At 45.8% G+C, this 17,010-nt stretch overlaps 1 protein-coding gene across 5 annotated transcripts in view; it reads left to right on the forward strand.

Annotated features, from left to right (window-relative positions):
* Positions 1-17,010, forward strand: part of Fam13c (family with sequence similarity 13 member C) — a 109,265-nt gene that overhangs the window by 899 nt on the left and 91,356 nt on the right. For 3 of the 5 annotated variants that reach the window (XM_031346598.1, XM_031346595.1, XM_031346596.1), the window contains 2 exons: positions 8,344-8,403; positions 10,625-10,826. In XM_031346598.1, coding sequence (XP_031202458.1) covers positions 10,752-10,826 — 75 coding nt within the window. In that variant the 5' untranslated portion in view covers positions 8,344-8,403; positions 10,625-10,751. The remainder of the gene's footprint in view (positions 1-8,343; positions 8,404-10,624; positions 10,827-17,010) is intronic. The other 2 variants (XM_031346600.1, XM_031346597.1) reach the window with 1 other exon arrangement.

Raw genomic sequence — 17,010 nt, forward strand, 5'->3', positions numbered from 1 at the left:
GCGGGGGGAGTAATAAGCCTGGCTTGATTGCTGCAGGAGGCTCCGTGCCCCAAAATATGCAATCTTGGAGCTTAGCTTAAAAAAAAAAAATCTATGTGACATGTCAGAAAGGAAGCTGGGTTGTATTTTGCCAACATGAGTGTCAGTTTTCATGGCGTGTATGCTGTGTGCATTTGCCCCAAATAGACGGATGTGAGAGAGCTGGAGCTGAGTTCCAGCCTATTTAAACAGGGTAAACTCATCTCCCCTCTCCGTGTGTACAGATTTTTAAGACACGGGGCGGTAAACTTTTCTAGATGCCTTTTTGTAATTTTTCTCGTCTGACCACAATAATGTGACTATAGAGAAACGCCTTGCCTTACCTAACAACCTATTAACAGTTCATAGAGGAGGGAAGGGAAGGCATGTTTTACTCCAGGCCAGCCTACATTTGTGTGTGTGTCTGTGTGTGTGTGTTGATATTTATAGTGCTTCGTTTTTATTCTGGCCATCTCTTCCTTAGTATTTTCTTAATAATAGAATCTATATATTAGAAGTGAACGTGAAGAGTAGATTTTGCTGGGCACTGTATGCGATTTACCTATAAGCTGGGAGTATAAACTCTATGTATTCCATTTTATCGTAGGGAAACTAGTAAAAGTAACTAGTAAATTTTGGTAAGAGCTACTTGGTAAAAGCTTTGCAGCAGGGTGTGTGTGTGTGTGGTGTGTGTGGTGTGTGTGTGTGTGTGTGTGTGTGTGCAAAGTTGTGTATCCCACCACTTAAGAGAATCGTGAGTTTCATACAGAGGCCACAAGTGGCTTGGGAGCTGTTTGCTAAAGATGCTTGCCCAGTGGAGTAGAGCATCTTTTGGCCTTCAGATCCTGCCACTGTTGCAGAGACTTGGGGAGGTGGGGCTGAGGTCCCACTGTGCCTCCTGGGCCCTTTTCCCCTTGCCCCTTGGTTCCTCTGTTTTGGTACTGACTTAGTATCCTGCTTTAAGCTCATCTAAGTGGGGGGGGGTGTCTCTTTAAAATAAAGACCCGGTTGACTTTCGAAGACGCACTATATGGCCTGCCCACTGGGACCCTGGACATGATAGTGACAATGCTTTGCCACTTTGCCTCTCTATAAAAGGCTTAGATAAGAGGAAAGGGAGAGGGAGATGGAGAGGGAGAGGGAGACAGAGAGGGGGAGAGAGAGAGAGAGAGAGAGAGTCAGGTAATATCTCTCTTCTGGGCCTGATTCTTGGGATCATTGTGAACTCCTAGAGTGAGCCCCAGTTACAGGCCCACAGGTTCAAGATGGAGACTCTTAGTTCCAGCTTTCATATGGTGTGTATGTGTGTGTGTGTGTGTGTGTGTGTGTGTGTGTGTGTGTGTGTTTGTTATGGTTAAATGCTGGGGAGACTCTCCGTGTCTTGTCCTTGAATACTCCCCAAGGAGTTCTGATTGCATAAGATCACGTTCCCCTCAGAGAAGTGACAGAGGTTCCTTTTTAAAAAAGGCTTCGAGTAGTGTCTGGGAAGCCATCCGGCTAATGCAAGAATCTAAGGAACTTACAACACACCCAAAGCCCCACAGGTGGGACACAGCTCAGAGGGGGTGGGGGGCAGCCTGAACCAGTGGTTGTAAAATCAGAACTTTTTTTTTTTTGTCTCCTCCTCCCAATAAGATGAACCTGCTCCTGGATCTGTAGGCACCCGGCAGCACCAGAGGGTGCTATCCGGAGACACAGGCATAGGTCGGTGTCCTGGAAGTGTTTGGGTGAGATGGTAGTCTGTCCTGAGGAGGCCCTTGCCTCTTTAATGTTTCTTAGAGGTGAAGGTCCTCTGGCTCCTGTCTCCACCCACGCCCAGTGCCTCCTCCCCAGACCACTGAAATTCCAGCAGGAAAAGCTGTCCTTTGGTTCAGGCCTCTGGTATCGATCCTTATTAAAATGGAAATGAAAAAAACTCTGTGCCTTGGAAGGCGCGTCCAAGCACTCATTCGAGTTTCCTAGGAGTTATTTTTGTCAGATAGTCCAATCTGAAAGGATGCTTCTTGACCAGTTGTGATGACTAGTGCATGTAGGCGCATGTGTGCCTCGTGCACTCATGCGGTGTGTGCGTGAGAAGGGTGTCTTTGGAGACCAGAGGTTATCTCTCCTTTGGTCTCCTCTCTCACTGAACTTGGGAGTCTTTGGTTGGTTAAGACTGGCTAATGAGCTCTGGGGATCCTCCAGTCTCCATCCATCCCCAGTCCCGCCCGGGGCTTTATAGGTACCACCACTAGGATGGACTGACTTTAAAGTGGTTGCTGGGGATTCACATTCAGTTCTTCATACCTGGGTCTAAGACAATGTCCCATGGAGCCAGAGGTCCTGGGAAGAGTCAAAGGAGGAGTGGAATTAAGAATCAAGGGCAGAGTCCTCTTCTTGGTTTTTCACAGGCCTGGAAATGCCTGTGCAGATCTGGGTGAATTTAACTCATTTTCTATACAGTGCCCTCTGCCCCCAACCCCCCACCATCAGAGCAGCCTTAGCCTTTTGTCACTTCTGCAGCATCTTTTCAAGATGTGTTGCTTTTAAAGTCTGTTTCTGGGTCACTGTATTTAGATGGGTGCCTCCTTCGCAATAACTTGTGCCTAGTAGCCTCTAAGCGTTGGTTTCCAAAACGAACTGATAACCACCACCTGGAGAAGAGGTTGGATCTTGTGAAAGTTAAGACACCCTCAGGCTAAGAGAAGACCTAGCGTGGATATTTGGATGGGAGTCAGGTCAGAGGTAGTCTGGGTTCAAGAAACAGTTAGATGACAACATTTTAGAAGTATACGTATTAAGGCTGGGCAATGCTGCTTAAAAGTTCACATTACAAGAAGCTGGAGAGAGCCGGGCAGTGGTGGCGCATGCTTTTAATCCCAGCACTTGGGAGGCAGAGGCAGGCTGATTTTTGAGTTTGAGGCTAGCCTGGTCTACAGAGTGAGTTCCAGGACAGCTAGGGCTATACAGAGAAATCCTGTCTCAAAACAAAAACAAAAACAAAAACAAAAACAAAACAAACAAAAGAAGAAGAAGGAGGAGAAGAAGAAGAAGAAGAAGGAGAAGGAGAAGGAGAAGGAGAAGGAGAAGGAGAAGGAGAAGAAGAAGAAGAAGAAGAAGAAGAAGAAGAAGAAGAAGAAGAAGAAGAAGAAGAAGAAGAAGAAGAAGAAGAAGAAGAAACTGGAGAGGTAGCTCAGTGGGTTCAGAGGACCAGGGTTTAATTCCCAGCACCCACATGGCATCTCATAAGTGTCCGTAACTCTAGTTCCAGAGGTTCCAGGGAATCCGATACCTTCACACAGACATACACGTAGGCAAACACCAATGCTCATAAAATAAAATTAGAAAAAAAAAAGTTTATATTACAGGGCTGGGGGCGTGGCTTAGCATAAGAAGCCCTGGGTTTGATTCTGAGCACCAAACAAAACTTGATGGTAAGTGGTGGTGGCTCACGCCTATAATCCCAGCATGTGGGAGGCAGAGCAGGTGGATTTTTGAGTTTGGGGCCAGCCTGGTCTACAGAGTGAGTTCTAGGACAGCCAGGGTTACATAGAGAAACCCAGTCTCGAAAAACCAAAAAAGTAAAAAAATAAAAATATAAAAAACTGGATGGTGGTGGTGGTGAATACCATAATCTCCAGCAGTTGGTGGTAGAGACAGGAGGATTGGACTGGAGTTCAAGGGTCATCTTTGGCTACACATAGCACAGTTTCAGACATGGATTACATGAGACGTTTCAAAAAACCAGAACCCTACAGACAACCTGCTCCATTACACAATTTCACCTCCTACCCTCAGAGCTGTATGGGGCTGAGGCAGGGCCAGGCTGTAGTCTGCTCATCTCAATCAGGTGATCCAGAGAGCCCTGGTGCAGGTGGTTCTGGGAAATTCCCTAAGAGGTTGTGTCTCGGTGACTTCGCCATCAGGGCTATGGGTTGCAGGGAAAGAGAAACCATTTCTCCTTCATGCAGGCGAGCTGGGGCCTTTCTTCCTATTTAACCAGAGAGGATAACTTCTCATGGACACACACTTGTAGCTCCCATTATTCCAAGAGGTCTGGTTCTCCTGCCTCCTGAACCTCTGGGAATATGGACTTGGCAATATCATGTGACTTCTGTCTGTGGTCTTCGAAGAGTGGAGCAGGTACTCGAGAGTTTCCCTGAAGTAAAGTCTTGGAATCTTGGGTATTAACTTGGCTTCCCTGGGGTGGTAGTCCTTCCTAAGGTCAGGCTGGACTGAGAAAGTGTGGACTGTGGTCATGTGGACTGTGACCTGAGCACCCCTTTCTGTTGTTTGTGCTTGGCAGAGCGAGCAAAAGTAAAAGAGGGAGTTGGTGCAGCAGATCCAGATAATTGCAAGCGAAGGGTTCTCTGACTTAGTCTGCTAAGGAGAGCTACCAAGGATTCACTTTCTGGAAGTGTCTTTAATCTTTACATATACATATACATATACATATACATATACATATACACATACACATACACATACACACACACATATATGTGTGTATATATATTATATATATTATATATATGTATATAATATATATATATATATATTTCCTTTCACCATAGCCAGCCATCACAGAATCATTCTCCATCACTGTCTGGTCCCCCGCCCCCCCCAAGACATCCACGAAGCAGCTGTTAGTTCTGTCTTGCTGGCATGTTCTATTCCGCCTAAGCACACTGGCCGTATCATGTTGGTGGCTAGGGACTTGGCGGAGACCCGCTTGCACAGCGAGCCATCTGAAGAGTATTAAGTCATGCTACTTCATTGTGAGACTTTTGAGATTTCCTTGCGTCGAGTTCCCGATCGATTACAAATATTTATGCAACATGCCATGCTTCCAAATGGCTACTCCTGAACGCATCCTCATGATGGGCTATTTTTTTTTCCCTTCTCTTCTGAGTTTACGTTAGTATCTAAATAACAGGTTTGCTTGTAGTGTTTGTTCTCACACATCCTTAGTTTCAGTCACTTGTCTTTCTCCACCCCTCCCTTCATCTCTCTGCACCTGCCTTTCCTCATCTGTATCTCCTATTCTTTCCCCTCTTGTGGACCTTCTCTAGTTTCGCAACCTCTACCCTACCTGTTCCTACACAAATACACTCATATCAAAGTCAGGATCCTCATATGCAGCACCTGCTTTCGTGAGTATGGGTTACCTCGACTAATATAATATTTTTCAGTTTTGAGGACCTACAAGAAAAAGGATCGGCTCTTAAGCTCCCATTCAGCATTACAGGATTGTAAGAGAACACCGTGCTCTGTCAAGAAGCCTCTTAATCTGAGTTGACGGGCTTCCAGACACGGAGAGCTCGGCTCATAGCTTTGCATGGCAGAATCCAGTTTCATAAGTGGGCTGGTCTTGTCCCGTTCTAAGGCCCTCCTGGGAGAAGACAAAAATGAGATGCTGATTGAGTGAGGGTCGGTGGTCCCCTAGGAAAGCAACGGAAAATTTTCTACCCCATGCAAAGAGCAGGGATGGGTTCTGAGGCCTGCGATTTCCACTGCTGGGCCAAGGATCTTGAGTTGTGTCTCCTGAGTGGCAATTGGCTATTGTTTAGGAGCTATTTCTCCTCTACTAATCTGGTCCAGCCTTCAGGGCCCACAGAGCACCTACCCCTCTGTAGGTTCTGGTGCTGACTTTCCATCTTCAGGTCGTCACGCTTAGAGGAGAAAACAGTAACTCACAGATTACCGCCAAGTCCCCGGGTCGCACTGCTGAACTCCGGGCTGGGACTGTGGGTGCAACCCTAGTTCTTAGATTAGAACAGAGGATGCTAGGTTTCTATCTTCTGTGACTTCTTCTGTTTCACTCTTGGAAAACACTGTCGTTCACATTACAGAGCCCACACCGCCGAGCTGTGCGTGAATATGGACGACAAGTGAGAATGGAAAACTTGGGACCCTTAATTTGCTCTTTCTCATGAGACAAATAGAATGGCGTGATTGCTAGTCGAACACTTGAGAGAGCAAAGAAGTTTAGATTATTCAGTCAAAACGAGCATTTTGTTAACTCGGCCAACTTTATTTTATTGCCAGAGGGAACAGAATATTCTGTTAGATAAAGAGGGTTCAAGTCTGTAGGTGGCCTTTGTATAATTCACTACAAAAGCTGTAATTTAAAAAGAGGCTGTAAGGGAAGGGAGCAGGCGCTTCCTTGAGTTAATTTTGTGGGCTAATTATACGGCATTTCCAGTGATGAATATTTAAATATGCTATTGAATGTCACATAAGCACTGTATTATATTTGCACATATGTGTTTATTTGTTTTACATTCGCCTACTCACTACACAGAATTTCTCAGAACAGGATCCAGATCTTTCTAAAATCTTGTGTACTTTGGAAATAATGTTACTTTGAGTGTAGATATGTCTAACTTGAGTATAGCTATGTCTAACTTGTGCATAGTTATGTCTAACTTGAGTATAATAGCCAGTTTAACTTGAGTGTAGATATGGCTAACTTGAGTATAGATATATAGTTGTGTCTAACTTGCGTAAAGAAAAATATGTCTAATTTGAGTATGGGTATGTCTAACTTGTCCAGATCAAGAACAGAAAGAGGTAAGAAAGAGGGCTTTTACAGTTAATATCTTTGGAATTCGATATTGCTGTGGCACATTTACCTCGGTGAATTGGACGTTCAAATAAAACGAACAGGTTGGCCCTTAACCCTAGAAAACATAAGATATATTGATTCAACTTTTCGTCTTGCTGTGGTGAGATAACTTGACAGAAACAACTTAGGGGAGGACTTATTTTGGCTCGCAGTCTGAGGGGACAGTCCATCATGGTGGGCAAGGCACAAGGCAGGAGCTTGAGGAGGCTGGCCACATTGCATCTAGTCAGGAAGCCACAAGACATGAGCCCCTGGCAGGACGCTGCCCACAATCAGGCCGGGTCTTTCCACATCAGTTACCGTATAATCCAGGAACTCCTGTTAAATTGACCCATCACTATCAACCATCACAAAAGGTGAACTGAGTGCCTGCGGAGCAGTCCAAGGCTTAGGAAATACTCCTCTTTTCTGTTTAAATTGTTCAGTTATTTTGCCTAAGAAGCAGAGTCATCCGAAAACCAAGGATTCCTGGAGCATCCGCTGGAAGCAATGCTGTGCTTGGGAGCCACGGTGGTGTCTCTAGAAAAAAAGAATTGTAGTTTTATTTTATAAGTAGAGTTGTGTCCACAGATGCTTCATACAATAAGGAACCAATTCACAGCATCTCAGAGGCACAGAAGCCATCAGAACCTAAGGATGAAGAGTAATCATTTATACCTTAAAGTGAATGCCGTTACAGGTGTGTGTGTGTGTGTGTGTGTGTGTGTGTGAATCTATCTGCCTGGGAAGGTTCCTGTTCAGTGCTGGTACCTCCTGGCTTTGGCCAATGAAGGGTAAACAGGAATGGAAGATGGGAAAATGTTCCAGGGTGGGGCTGGGCGGGGCAGGGTGAATGGCTGGGAAGAGGAACCAAGACTCTCTCCTTCTTATGGAGAACAACACTCTTGCTCTAGGTTCCTCTGGGGAGTTGGAGACAACAGGGCTTTTTTTTTTTTTTTTTTTTTTTTTTTTTTTTTTTTTTTTCCCAATGGGGAATAGCCAAGACTTTTTCATCAGGCTAATGAGGAAGTCTTGTGAAAAAGAAAGACACAATCCAAGGTCCGTGGTTGCTGTTGCGGCCTTGGGGAACGGGACAGAGTACCTGTACAGATCTCCTTTGAGTGCACTCCTTTTGGTGCCTGGTATTTCCCATGCTGGGAGCACACCTTGGCATCAGTGAGATTAGCTTAGACCAGGCTGTTCTCAACCTCTGGGTCGAGACCCCCCTCCGCCGTCTTTCCCAGGGAAAGGTCTTTGACTCTTTCCCAGGGGTCCCATATCAGATATCCTGTATATCCTGTATTTGCAGTTTGATTCATAACAGTAGTCAAATTACAGTCATGAAGAAGCAACAAAATAAATGTATGGTTGGGGGGGTGGTCACCACAATGTGAAGACCGCGGTGTGAAAGGGTGTGAAAGGGGCGCAGCGTTGGGAAGGTTGAGAACCATTTGCTTAGACTAGATGGAGAGCTGTTGGAGGTGAAAGGTTATAGCTGGCTCAAAGTTTTTGGCGCATGAGTTTTGGTGTGTGCAAGTTGGTATTGTATTGTTGCCTGGCTGACATCAGGAATTGGAGCAGGGTGTTACTCTGTTTTAGTTTTGAGAGACTGTGGTGAGGATCATTGAGTTTTAGCATTTTTTTTTTCACTCCAGCCTTGACACGGTTCTAAACTTTTTTGGTTGCTTGTACTGCAGCAGGCATTTGTATCTGACAGGCCATTCTCCCTTTTGCCTCAGGTGTGACGAAGACACAGTAGTCTCTGTACATGAAGACGAAGACAACTGCTCTGGGTTCAGGTAGATCTCAATCTTGGTTCTGATTTGAGAGGAAAAAGAGGCCATCTGGATCTGGCATCTCATGTTTTTGAATCCAAACATCCTCTCTTTGAGGTTCTTGTCTCCTCAGGAAAGTTTCCCTCATGTCAGCTTTGGAGAGTCCCCAGAAGAGAGCCTTGTGTTGGGAATGACGTCTCCGTTAAATTTGACAGCGTACCCTTCGTTACTCACCAAACACACTGAACGTCTCAGACTTTGCTATCGAGGGTTTCAGATGCCTACTTGAACGAGGAACAAACATTCCTGTAAAAGATGCTGTTCATTTCTTTCTCTGGAAAGAACACGAGTAGCTAGCTGCTTAGCGCTCCACTCTGTTCCAGGACAAGCCCTGCCCTGGGTTCAGTTCCCAGCTCTGGTTGGGGATGTCCAAAGCCTTTGGTGCCGTAGAAAAAAGTTTGTTATCAGTTGGATCATCAGCACTATTATTTCCCTCAGCTACTAACCCACTTGTTCAGTGTTCCACCCGAGACTTCATGCCCCTTACTCTCTGCACTCAGCTCACGCTGCGGACCACCAGTCCCGGCATTGCTCCGCCCCCTTGTCTCCCCCCTCAGCCCCAGCATCGTGAGTTCAGTCTTCACTTGTAGGAAGGTGTGTTGGGGTGGGGTTGGGGACGCTGGCGCTTCTGTCTCTGGCTTTACGTGTCTAAGCAGCATGAGATGTCAGGGGAGAGAACTGTTGCTTCCTATTCCGCCTTACCAGAGGGCTGTCCTGGGTGCACATAGGAAAACATCTGGGAAGCAGGCGTTCTCACAGAGTTATCCAAAATTGATCATCCAAGGTGAAGAACCCAATTTATATCCTCATTTAGTTATGGCTGCCGTTACTTGTATTGCCTAGGACTATGGAAAGCAAAAGGCGTAGAGGTGTAAGCAGGGCAAATGGTTTCAGAGGACAACATTACCCTTTGAGTATATATTATATGGAGCTTGATGGTTGACAGAAAATTACAAGAGCCATCCCTGCCAGAACCTAGTTGGATGTGTGCATGTGAGACTGGGAATTGAACCTAGGACCTTGACCATGCAAGACATTTACTCTGCCTCTAAGCCGTATCTCTAGCTCCCATCTTCCTTTCTTCTACTTTTTGTTTTGAGATGTGGCTGAGTTTCCTGGGCTGGTCTTGAGCTTTTGACCTTCCTGTCTCAGCTTCTAAAATAGCTGGGGTGGCAGATCTCTGTCTCTCAGTAACTCAGCCTTGTGGGAGCCCCCACATTGGGATCATCTATGTTGGGTCCAAGGCATTGCTCAAACGCCTGGTCAGGGAATATGAATCACTTGACTTAAAAATTGCATGGGTGACTTGCCTCCTGTCCAAACAGATCCATGTGGCAAACTGTCTTCGCCAATGGCTAGGAGTCTGCCTAAGAGACCTGTTTGATCGTTCTGGGAGTGTTTGAGTTGGTCTGCCTGCTACATAGCGCTTTAGAATCTTAATCTATAAATTTGGGATCTCTCGACATAACCTGAAGCTCTCACCTTGTGATTGTGGGAGGGAAATAGGATCCCCATAGGAGCAAAGCGTTTTCAAGCGAAGAGTCCAGAGAAGAAAGAGTGATAATCATGAGCCGGGCAGTGGTGGCACAAGCCTTTAATCCCAGCACTTGGGAGGCAGAGGCAGAGGCAGGTGGATTTCTGAGTTCGAGGCCAGCCTGGTCTACAGAGTGAATTCCAGGACAGCCAGGGCTGCACAGAGAAACCCTGCCTCGAAAAACAAAAACAAAATAAAAACAAAAAAATGAAATTTGTGGGACTGTTCTCAGTTCCCTTGAGGCTCTGGGTTCAGTTCTCCGTGTAAGTGGAATAGGCGTGGTGGTACATGCCTGTCATCCTAGCATTTGGTGGGTGCAGGAAGAAAGACAGGAATTGAAGTACAAGGTCATTGAGTAATAATGAGTTCAAGGCTACTCTGGGATATAAGAGATCCTGACTTAAAAAAAAAAAAACCCAAAAAACAAAAAACCCAAAGCAAAATAACCAACCAAACACCTCTTCCCTCCCCCTAACCCCCAAAACAAAACAAGAATGATATTCACTTTTTTGGGGTTTTTAAGTCTATAAAAATTGCCTTGTACCTGGGCTCCCTTTAAAAACAGCCTCGTGAATTCCAGCAGCTCATTTCAAAACTGGTTTATTCTGTTTTGGGTGCATTCTAAATTGGGTCTTTTTTTTTTTCCTGCAGAGATGAAGACAATAAAGAGAATTACCCACAGGTGGCAGCTCGCCTAGACGAGCTCGCCCCGCCCTCCCACGAGGCCCAGCAGCATGTAGAACAGACCCTGTCCGTGGATGGAGTGCTGAGAACCAGTATGGGCAACTTCAAGTCCCGAAAGCCCAAATCCATCCTCAGAGCCGAGAGTGGCCGGAACCACGGAGAAAGCCAGGTACAGCCTCACTCTCAGGTCTTAGCTGTGGAGAGGCCTCAGTGGTGTAAGGGCACAGCCTGCCTAGCGGGCTCGGTGCTGCGAGGTTAGCGTGTATGTGGTCTGAGATGTAGCCATATCTTATTTAGGGACTGGGTACTCCTAGAAAGGCATCCTTCCAAACTAGCATCTTTCTTCTCTCTCATCTCCCCCCGCCTCTCCCTCTTTCTGAGGTAGGGTCTTACGTAGGCGGGATGCCACAGCCTTACGTAGCTGAGGCTGCCCTGCTAATACTCCTGCCTTTGCCTCCACCCACCAAGGATTACAGACGCGCAGTTTGTGTGGTACTGGGGGGTGGGAGGTGTCAAATGGAGGGCTTCAGGTATGCTAGGCAAGCATCCTACTGACTGAGCTCCACCCCCAGCTCCAAACTGCCATTCTTGAATAGGAGATTTCCATCGATTGGAGCTTGCACTATGTTCTTCGGAGAGGGCTTGGCACTCATGCAGGATGATGTAGACTTTGTGCAGAATTGGGGATTCCACTCAGTGAATGATGAGGTGTCTCACTTTGGTCTCAAGCCATTCTCCTTAGGCTAAAGACGGGCGGCTTTGCATGGTCAGTTATGAACGTATGTTTGTTGTGTTGTATTTGTATGTAGCGTTTGGTTTTCTGAAGTCAACTAATATTAAAAAGGATGATGAATAAAGCATCTTACCTACTACTTTGCTAATAAGTTTATATATATATACGTATTTGTTTGTTTATTTATTTATTAGATAGGAGTTTCCTATGTAACTCAGGCTGGCCTTAAACTTGCTAGCCTCCTGCCTCAGCCCCAGATGGCAGATGTGTACCATCACTATACTAGTCTGATATTTTATATGTTTAAAAATTTTCTAGTTGTCTAGAAATGCAGCAAAGAAAAATGATCTTTTAGTCGAACAGTCCCTGATAACTTATGTTCTTAGAAGATATTTAATAAACAAGACTTATCACAATCACACTAGGAAGTCACATTTCCGACCCTGAGATTACATTTGTAGTGTACCAAACATAACCTTTGGGACGTGGCTCTTCTGTGGTTTGTTAGCACTTAGGCACCTAAAAAATAAAATAAAATAAAATAATAATGCAGGAGACCCAAGGCGTGATAGATTAATTATGTATTACTGTTAAGTCCGGTCCTATTTTGCAAACTGACACCAGGTGATCTTCTGGTCAGAATAGCCTTGGCCAGGTAGGCTTATTTGACTTGATTGTATGTGCCTTTGCAGTTTTATGGTTTTGGCATTTTGGCCTCTTTGTTAGGCCTTTCATTTTTTTCAGTGACTGGTAAATACCGGTTGCTTTGTGAAGGTGAGAAATAATTATCTCAAGTTTCCACTTTCATTGTGGAGAGAGAGGCAGGCACGTGAAATATCCCTGGTTTCCGGCAAGCTTGAGACTCGAAATCCACTGCAGCACCTCTGCAGAGGAGGGCTCTCGGTGGGGGATGCAGATTCCAAACCGATTGGTCCTGGGATGGGGATCTGACCTGATCTCGTCCCAGGGGACCACCTGGGATACTTCGGGGGTGGCCAGCCGCTCCTCCTCAGAATGCCTGCCTTCTTGCTGTTCTCTAGTGCGGGCTCAAAGAGACGAACGACACTGTCCTTACGTGTAATAAGGTGGCCATGGGGCGTGGAATTCCCAGCCTGTTGCTGAAGGTTACAGGAGCGAGACGAGCTGGCCGAGGTCTCGCGGTAAAGCTGCCATTGCAGTCCTGGTCGGAAGGTAGACCTCCCAGTAGAAGCTAAAGTGACCTGTGCTGATTCGGTGAGCTTTGTTCTCAGAGGCGACGCTGTAGGCGAAACAGATTTTTCCCCAATTCTATATCCTGGTTAGCCCCCTTGCCGTGAGGAGGTGGTGTGAATGTACGGATATGGATGGAGTGGGCACGGATATGGGGTAGAGGGGACAAGGTATCGCTTTTAAGTGCTTCTTTTAGTTCAGGTAAGCACCTTTCGCTACATGGTTAGGGGTTACCAATAGGTGCCAAGTGACAGAGGAAATGTATAATTTCAGAAAATAGAGAAGCAAAGTGCTAAGCCAGAGGTTCTCAACCTTTGGTTCTCAAGCCCCCTGGGGAATCGAATGACCCTTCATAGGGGGTTACCAATGGCTATTGGAAAGCACAGATATTTATATTATGGTCACAACGGCAAAATTACAGTTATGAAGTACCCGCAAAAATAATTGTATGGCGGGGGGGGGGGTCACCACAGCATGAGGAACTGTATTAGGGAGATTGAGAACCACTGTGCTGAAGTAGTAACGACAGTGAAATCTTCCTGATTGGTCCATTGAGTCTCTAACTCTTGTTCCTCCTAGTCTTGGGTTGGCTGTCTTGAAGCCATGACCTTTTAATTAAAGTTTTAAAAATCCTCCTCCGCTCCACTATTGTCATTGGGGTATACTGTAGGTCTCGTGTTTTCTTTGACATGTCAAGGGTTTAATGTATCTTGTTCTTTATGATGAACGTGCTTGAAGTTATTCTTGGTCAGAGACACAAACCAGCCCTAGCATTAACTACAATCCCAAGCCAACTCTGAAGGCCAACAGCTGCCCATAGGTGACAGAAACTGAAGGGAGCTGGGACGGATCGACTCCTAGTCATTTTGAAATCTGAAAGGTCTGAGCGAGCACCCATCATACCAGCAATGCAAGCAGATCATAAATCTCTCCAAAAGTAGAAAGGGTACCATTGAAGGATGGTAATTAAGGCTGTTCTCAAGGGAGATAGGCAGTCTAGGTTCTGATTTTTATAAAAATGGGTGGTTATAGTTCTTACACAGGAAACAATACCTTAATCTACAGCCTGATCCTAGCAGACAGTGCTAAGAATATCAGTTAAAACAACATACAAAGTGGGGGACAAGGTCTGTATTTTTATTAAACTCTGTAGGCCATCTGCTTTGCTTCTAGCTAGGATGTAATTGGGGAAGAATCTATTATGCAACCAGCATTTCGTCTGCGTTGTTATATTTGAGAATGAAGTTCATTTTATCAGAACAGGCCACTTAGTCCCACTGGGTTTGTGACCTCTATCTAATGTAAGGTGAGCTAACAGTGTACCTCCGCATCTGAAAACCAGTGGCTTTGGTGACTTCGATTCAAATGAAAAAGGCTACAGACAGGTTTACACAATAACGATGATCACCCCTCACACTTAGCCCCACTAGTGGTGTGGAAAGCCCCACCATGACTTGGATCAATGGAGACTGAGCCATTCCCGTAAGGGTATGGGTTGCAAGGTGAGTGTGACGATTCCGAGGCTTATCTCACAGGGTGGCAGAGAGTTCTCTGTGTAAGACTAATAGATTCCTTGGAAGGGGGTCTGGACCTGAACCTCCTTTGCAGCTGTACATTCTGCCTGTTGCAGGGGTTCCCCACAACACCTGTGAAAACCCACAAGCGTCAGCTTCTTAAATTTAAAAGCATTGTCTTGGAAACTGTAGGGCACCCCTGTAGAGCTGTGGTGGCAGCCAGTTCTGAGTTTTCTTGTTCATAAAGTTAGAATGCACAGCCCTAAAGTTGCCCTTCGGTTCGATCCTAACCAGAGTGTTGGTCTTAAGGGAAAGGAGGCCCCCGACAGTGTGGCTTCATCCCCTATGTTTCTTGCTTTCTCTTAATAAACTCCATATTCAGAAATAGCGGGTCCCATAGGATGAGTCAGGTTTAGCGACCTTTCTTCCCTCTTGACCTTGGCCACGTCCAGGACACTGAAGAGAAGGGTGAGAGAGTCTGGAGGTAGTCTTTGTGTTTGAAGGTTCCAGGTTTGCATGCCATCTCAACGATTTAAGGAGGGAGGAACTTAGGCAGATTTTCTGATAGGAGACCGGGAACCTTGGAGAGAATGCAAGACTACCTTCTAAGAAGCTGAAGTGTTTGAGATGCCAATGTGTCTTTGAGCCACAGTTTTCCTTGTACTGGCTGGTTTTGTGGGTCAATTTGGCCCAAGCTGGAGTTATCGCAGAGAAAGGAGCCTCCCTTGAGGAAGTGCCTCCATGAGATCCAGCTGTAAGGCATTTTCTCTATTAGCAATCAAGACGGGGAGGGCCCAGCCCGTGACAGGTGGTGCCCATAGAGAACCTTGGGTTCTATGAGAAAGCAAGTTGAACAAGTCAGGGGAAGCAATCCAGTCTGCAGCACCCCTCCATGGCCTCTGCATCAGCTTCTGCCTCCAGGTTCCCACCCTGTGTGAGTTTCAGTCCTGACTTCCTTTGGTGATGAACAGCAGTACGGAAATATAAGCTGAATAAACCCTTTCCTCCCCAGCTTGAATCTTGGGCATGGTGTTTTGTGCAGCAATAGAAACCCTGACTAAGACACGTCCTTTTCTCTCTTAAGGCAATAAGCTATGTGAGGCAACATGGCTTGGGAAAAACCTATTGAGTGGTCCCCTGAAAAGCCAGGGTAACTGTTCGTAAAATTCCTTGATCTGGTGGAAGTCAGAGTAAGATGTGCCCGTCCTAAAGCTTGGTCCCCCTGGAACCCAGGCACAGACTGTCCCTGTTTAGAGTGTCTGATTCAATCAGCAAACACTCTTCCCAAGCAGGGGAACTGACTCAAGACGCGGATCATCCCTCCAGAGTGTTTTTGTGAAAGATTAAAAGCGCTTCTGTTTTGAGTGCTGTAGAAGTCAGAACGTCCGTCCCCCACAACCTGAAGTGGGAAGATGAGGTTTGGATGGTAGAAGCAACTTCCTGTGTTGGCTCTCCAAGCTGTCCAGAGGGCATTCATTTTTAGTGGTGGGAGATGGAGCCTTCTCTCCCTCACTTCTCACCATCTGGCACCAGGCTGCACCCCACCCATATGTCCTCCCCTCTGGTGGCTATTTTAACAGAATACGAAAAGTAGCAGGCTCGAAGAAGAGCTTTTCCACAGTGAGCTATGGACTGCCAGCCTCTCGCTAACCCACTTCCTTAGGGAGACCAGCTGTTTGGTCTGGCATATATAAGCATCGGGTTTCTTCCATTTGGCGGCAGTTAGGTATGTTAAGAGGCTGGCACGCGATCCAGGTCTGTTTGTGAAATTTTTTTTTTTCATTTTCATCCTTCTGCAGAAAGAAAGAAAAAAAACCCTGTAAATACTTTGAGGCAAACTAACCTATTAAATATTTACTATATTTCTCTTTTTAGATGTAGTTCTTACTGGGATCGACTCTAAATTAAGAGAAAGGTAGTGCCCCTGTCTCCTGCCATCACAGACAACTAAGATACTGTCTTAGTTAGGATTTGACTGCTGTGCACAGACACCCTGTCTTACAAGGACAACATTTCACTGGGGCTGGCTTACAGGTTCAGAGGTTCAGCCCATTATCATCAAGGCAGGAACATGGCAATTTCTAGGCAGGCATGGTATAGGAGGAGCTGAGAGTTCCACATCTTCATCTGAAGGCTGATAGCAGAATGCTGGCTTCTAGGCAGCTAGGAAGAGGGTCTTACACCCCACACCCACAGTGACACACCTACTCTAGCAGGGCCACACCTCCAAATAGTGCCACTCCCTGGGCCGAGCATATTCAAACCATCACAGCTGCTCTTTCCGGCTATGGGTCTACCTTGAATGTGGTTCTTTTTCTTCCTTCCTGGATCAGTTGAGAACATGGACACACTGTGGTTCCCTCACTTGTCTGGGTCATCACCTTCACTCAAGGACGACTTTCACCTATGATTTCACAGCACGGTGTAGCTATTTTATTTCAGTTCCTGCCACAGTATAGATTTCCCATAAGATCTTTCCAGGTCAGAAAGAAAAGCAGACCATTGATTTCTTAGTGTTCTTTCTGAGGAGAGTAAAGCAGAGTAGAGCCCTGGCCGAGTTGAGGGTTCTTGGATGTGAGGTCAGCAAGGTTGGTGTTTGACATCTCTGGCATCTTACCATGGCCCCTCAGCTTCATAAGTTTACCTTTTGATTAACAGTCTCCTAAGTGATGAATGAAGTGGATGAAATATATTTTTGGAAAGGAATCTGGGATGTCTATAAAGTAACTTTATCACTTTGGCATTTATTTATTTAACCTTATTTTTAGCTATTTTATTGTATTCTTAACACCTCTGTCTCCCATCCAACTGTTATTCCACCCTGATACCTTATAACCCTTCCAACAGTAGGTAGGAAAGAGAGAAGGTTAGAGAGGAAAGGGGCATAGATCTCTTTA

The sequence above is a fragment of the Mastomys coucha genome, unplaced genomic scaffold, assembly GCF_008632895.1.
Source record: "Mastomys coucha isolate ucsf_1 unplaced genomic scaffold, UCSF_Mcou_1 pScaffold3, whole genome shotgun sequence".
In the NCBI taxonomy this organism is placed as follows: domain Eukaryota; kingdom Metazoa; phylum Chordata; class Mammalia; order Rodentia; family Muridae; genus Mastomys; species Mastomys coucha.